General features: G+C 44.7%; 1 protein-coding gene across 1 annotated transcript in view; it reads left to right on the forward strand.

Annotated features, from left to right (window-relative positions):
* LOC122559232 (cytosolic 10-formyltetrahydrofolate dehydrogenase-like) overlaps positions 1–1,974 on the forward strand; it is a 130,146-nt gene extending 128,172 nt beyond the window's left edge. Inside the window, exon 19 of the mRNA XM_043708612.1 lies at positions 125–1,974. Coding sequence (XP_043564547.1) covers positions 125–173 — 49 coding nt within the window. The 3' untranslated portion in view covers positions 174–1,974. The remainder of the gene's footprint in view (positions 1–124) is intronic.
* Positions 1,975–5,834: the final 3,860 nt, after the last annotated feature.

Here is a 5,834-nt window from a genome sequence, read left to right on the forward strand (position 1 = left end):
GGGTCAGTAATGTGATTGAGGGCCAGAATGGCCTCCCTTGTGTTCCTCGGTTGATGGCAGAAGGAATTGGGATGAGGTAGCATCACTTCCTGCTGACTGTTACTATCCCTCTCTTATTTCACAGGACAAGAAGCTCTGAACGAGTATCTGAGGACCAAAACAGTCACCATTGAATATTAGCAACGGACTGAGAGCAGGAAAAGAAGTGAGATTGTTTGTTCCAGCGATTCTCATCACTGACCATGTCACTTTCTGAAAAAGGAATGAATAAACAGATAACCATTTCCTAATAATCAATAATGATGCAATTCTAGCAACACCTCTGACCCCATTCTCAGTATTTGGCCAATTGGTGGAAAACTGTAATTAACTGGATTGCTCTTTGAAAGGGCCGGAGCAGATTCGGGTGACTAAATGGTCACTTTCTGTCCTGTGCCATTCTATGAATCACTGATAACCAGTGTTATTGCCATCATTGATCTAGAGTCTGCATACAAAATCTTTGGCCTTAACTCCTCCATACTTTTACAATCAGCAGAAGTCAATCATCAATTAAATATTGGACGAGGGAGGAAGCCATAGGGGCACACTCTAAAGATGGACAATAAACACTGACCCAGCCAGTGACCCTCACAACCAACTGACAGATTTTTTAAAAATGTCCTTGAGCTTGCCCTGTGACCCTCCCAGCCTGGTTATACTCCCTTCCACCCTCTTCCATCAGGCAGAAGATACAAAAGTTTGAAAATACACACCAACAGATTTAAGAACAGCTTCTTCCCCGAGTTATCAGATTAATGAATGGACCTCTCAAGTATTAGAGTTGATTTTTCTCTGTGTAGCTGTAACATCATATTCTGCATTCTGTTCTATTAACCTGATGGAAGGTATAATTTGTCTGGATATCATGTAAAATGATACTTTCCACTGTGTCTCGGTACATGTGACAATAATAAATCTAATCAAAATCAAAATCAAATCAGATCACCTCAACTTCACCACCAGTTTCGCTCCAAATCCCTTGCTGCCCTTTTCCAACAAGAATCCTGAAATCTCCAACTGATGTCCACAAATCTTTGGGAATTCCAGTTTTCAACTCCCCGTTGTGTGGAGAATTGCTTTCTGACCACAGCCCTGCTCAGCCTGGTTTTAAATTTGAGGGAATATAATTTTGTTCTGGTCCCCTGACTCCCTGTACCAAACCCACCACAGATTCTCTCTGTCGACGCTATCAACTGTTTGATTCATTTAAACATCTCAGTAACACCATCCTCTCTGTCCAATCCTTGCTGCAAACTCTCCATCTCCTCTTTCCCCCTCCCCCCCCCCACCCCCCCCAAACCTATCTCTTCTGCTCTCTATCCCCATATTCTACACTTCTGCCCTTTCTCTCACCCCCACCCCAGTCTCTCTCCCTGGCTTGTTCTCTCTCTCTATCAAACAGGAATCAGTGACCTGCTCCATTACTATACTCTAGTTCCATTTTCTTTCCAGCCGAGTGACCACAGCTAATGACTGTACCCCTAGCCAGACAGCACATTTGAACTTTGGATTTTTCTCCTCAATATGAATTTTACAATCAAACTGTACAGAGCTCCGTTTGGGTCAACGAATCTGTGCCGTGTGCTGTACTGAGTAACTCACTCAGGCTGCAATTATGAGATTTCATTTCAACCCTTGGATCTTACCCAATGTGGATCCCAGGAATGTACCAGTCAGGATCCAGTCATGTTCACTAAACAAGGAGTAATCCACTGGAGAAATGACAGTGATTGGATATTCAGGCAATCTCTTGCTATACCTGGATTCAACTGGCCATTTGTACCCCTCAGAGGATTCCCGGAGATCCCTGGTGATTCACAAAGCAGTTTCCCTCCCCCCACCCCGACCATGTTTCCTTTTGCACTTTGCAGTCACTGTCAATGATTTGTACGTGATGTTTAATAGTTTGGTAATAAATGCTGTTGAATTAGATTTATTCTGCAATTGCTTGTTCTTAAGTCTCACAGCACAGAAGGTGGCCACTCAGCCCATCATATCTACACTGCCTCTCCAAATGAGGATCACACCCAGCACCTTCTCCCCATTACTTTGTATCTTGCTTCTTTCCAGATATTAATCTCATTCTCTTCTGAAAATCTCAGTTAAACCTCCATCCAGCAGGCTGACAGACAGGGTGGTCCTGATCCTAACCGTTCAACTGGTGAAGATTTCCTGATATCACTTTTGCCACTGTCATTCCATGACTGTGTAATTATAATATTCAATATTTTGTCAAGAAAGACAATTTGTCTTCAAAGTGAACAAACCAACTTACAGAAATGGCTTCCAGAAATCACATGACTATACTTGAGGATTCAGCTCGTATTTGGTTGAATCTGTAATTATCTCAGGAAAAAACACTAAGGAGAAATAGAAACCCCCTTGACAGTGGTTCACCTTCAGGTGGGATTAGCTCTTCCTAACCCATTGTGACGTGAGAATTAGAGATGTTTAAGATACAGTTTGAAAAGTTAATTATCTCAACGACATGAATTGATTTGACTTACACTCCAGGTCTAGACCAATCTCATGCTTCATATGGAAGTATTGGGATAGCAGCCTGTTCATGCTGAGACAGATTGTGACCAGACACCAGATCACATCTCTCCCCACCCCCATAGCCCCACAAAGAACTCCAAGAGACACCATCAGAGACACCGTCGTCAACCAAAGGCAGCACATGGAAATCCTGCTGCTGAAACACCAGGCAACCTGCAAACACTGTAACCACAGAACAAGGAACAAGTAACCTCTCTGTCTCAGCCACGTCCTGCTGAGTCCAACTGTACTGCAGTTTCTCTTGCTCCTCAGATTCTGCCTGACCTGCTGTGTCTTTGCAGCACCATACTCTCAACGGTCATCTCCAACTGTAATGCAAACACTGAGCATTCAACTACAAGAGCCATCATAGAATCTGACTTCAATGTTCAACCCTTTCATAACATTAACATAAGCCTTTAAACAAGCCAAGCCCATAACGACCTTGGACACTGATCTTACATTCACCTTTATAAACATCCTTCATCATGACCCCCTTTTAATCGCTATATATGTATGTTTTAGATAATAACTTTATCTCTCTTACTGGAGTAAATACAGTAATTGTTTTACAATGAAGTAACCTTCACCTTGTTTAATATAAAGCTTTGCTGCTGACCCTCCTTTCAACTGTAAACAATCACAAGCTAAAAAGGGGCTGTACACGTCCCTGACTCCTCTGAGGGTAGGCCTCATGTTGTCACAGCGTACACATCCCTGACTCCTCTGAGGGTAGGCCTCATGTTGTCACAGCGTACAGGTCCCTGACTCCTCTGAGGGTAGTCCTTGTGTTGTCACAGCGTACAGGTCCCTGACTCCTCTGAGGGTAGGCCTCATGTTGTCACAGCGTACACATCCCTGACTCCTCTGAGGGTAGGCCTCATGTCACAGCGTACACCTCCCTGACTCCTCTGAGGGTAGGCCTCATGTTGTCACAGCGTACAGGTCCCTGACTCCTCTGAGGGTAGGCCTCATGTTGTCACAGCGTAGTTCTATAACACTGTAGTTGCATTCCAGCCAAACCTCGCTAAAAAGAAAATCGCTTAAAATAAATAATGGGCTCTATGGGAAAAATGGGGTATGGGGCAAACCGGCAAAAATATCACTCACAATCGCTCAAAAATCACCCAAATGTCCAACACAGTCTAGCACAGCCTGAATGAAGGTCAAAATCATATTTATTAATGAAACAAATGTAAATTTAGCACATTACTGTTGTGGTTGTGTTCGCCGAGCTGGGAATTTGTGTTGCAGTCGTTTCGTCCCCTGTCTAGGTGACATCCTCAGTGCTTGGGAGCCTCCTGTGATGCGCTTCTGTGATCTTTCCTCCGGTGTTTATAGTGGTCTGTCCCTGCCACTTCCGGTTGTCAGTTCCAGCTGTCCGTTGCAGTGGCCAGTATATTGGGTCCAGGCATTCATCCACTGATTTAATCAATAAGCACATCGACCTGGACCCAATATACCGACCACTGCAGCGGACAGCTGGAACTGACAACCGGAAGCGGCAGGGACAGACCACTATAAATGCCGAAGGAAAGATCACAGAAGCGCTTCACAGGAGGCTCCCAAGCACTGATGATGTCGCCTAGCCAGGGGACGAAACGTTTGCAACAAAAACTTCCAGCTCGGCGAACAGAACCACAACAACGAGCACCCGAGCTACAAATCTTCTCACAAACTTTAACACATTACATTGAGAAAATATTGTTAATGTAGGGACAGAGGGTGATCATCATCGCCAGCTTCAGGTACAGTTGTGGTTGCAGGAGTAGATGGATCGGGTTTAATGTTGGAGCTGAAACTGCTCACTGTATTGGACCGGACCTCTCACATGCTCTGATGGTAGCTGATGTTGGTGAATGGGCAGAACAAAGCAAGTGTGAAACAATCGCTGCAGGAATTGCACTATTGCAAACAGGGGTAAGGTCTTCCAAAAATACCATTCCCTAATTCTTCAGCAACGTTAGAGCCACGTTGCGCTGCCAGAACATGCTTTATACAAGAACTACCTGTATAATATTTGTAACTATGTCAATAATGCTCTCCTCACCCCATCCCCACTCTCACTGCCCTTCTGCCCGAACACAAAATGCCTGTCACCTTCTCTATTAAACTGCTCTTTCTGTGGAAGCTGAAAGTTACCTTTCTAAGGCTGGCAAATGCATGATTTAAACTGGAACTTTCAGGTTAATGCCATCACAAACTACAGTAAATTTATACAAGTTTATGAAAATTTACAAGGGTTTTGCCCGAAATGTTGATTTTCCTGCTCCTCGGATGCTGCCTAACCTGCTGTGCTTTTCCAGCACCGCTCTAATCTTGACTCCAATTTCCAGCATCTGCAGCACCCACTTCTGCCTAAAAAAAAGTACAGTCATTTCTTCATCCCTGTGTGACCCCGCACCCTACAAAAGCCACACAACACAATAACACTTAAAGTGTTGGCGATCTAACCACATTATAACCACACGCATTTTACAAGTTCACATTTTAGAAACAGTTTTTGCTATTCCCCAATCACTTTACGGCCAATCCGTGTGAATGAAAGACATGTTCTAGCAGAACTGACTTTACCTTTTTACCCAACATGCATGCACTCAGTACTCTATTCCTGACTGCTGTGGAACAGTGTTTCCCCACCTCGTTATTCCAGGATCAGCAGACCCAGGCAGGATGCATTCCAGATTGCTGAGGGAGGTAAGGAAACAAATTGCGGAGCCATTGACAAAAGTTTTCCAGCCCTGTCTGAAAACAGGATCGTTCCTGGGGGAGCGGAGGATTGTAAACATGACACCATTGTTTAAGAAAAGGACAAAGGATAACTCAAGCAACTACAGACCTGTCAGCCCTTCAGCAACATTGGGAAAACTGTGGGTGGCACGGTGGCACAGCAGTTAGCACTGCTACCTCACAGCGCCAGAGACCCGGGTTCAATTCCCGCCTCAGGCGACTGACTGTGTGGAGTTTGCACATTCTCCCTGTGTCTGCGTGGGTTTCCTCCGGGTGTTCCGGTTTCCTCCCACAGTCCAAAAAGACGTGCAGGTCAGGTGAATTGGCCATGCTAAATTGCCCGTAGTGTTAGGTAAGGGGTAAATGTAGGGGTATGGGTGGGTTGCGCTTTGGTGGGTCAGTGTGGACTTGTTGGGCCGAAGGGCCTGTTTCCACACTGTAATCTAACCTAAAATGGGCAGAGACCCTAACACAGGGAAAGGTAAATATATACTTCGAGGAAAAATAAATGAATACAGACAGTC

This window comes from Chiloscyllium plagiosum, chromosome 18, assembly GCF_004010195.1.
Source record: "Chiloscyllium plagiosum isolate BGI_BamShark_2017 chromosome 18, ASM401019v2, whole genome shotgun sequence".
In the NCBI taxonomy this organism is placed as follows: domain Eukaryota; kingdom Metazoa; phylum Chordata; class Chondrichthyes; order Orectolobiformes; family Hemiscylliidae; genus Chiloscyllium; species Chiloscyllium plagiosum.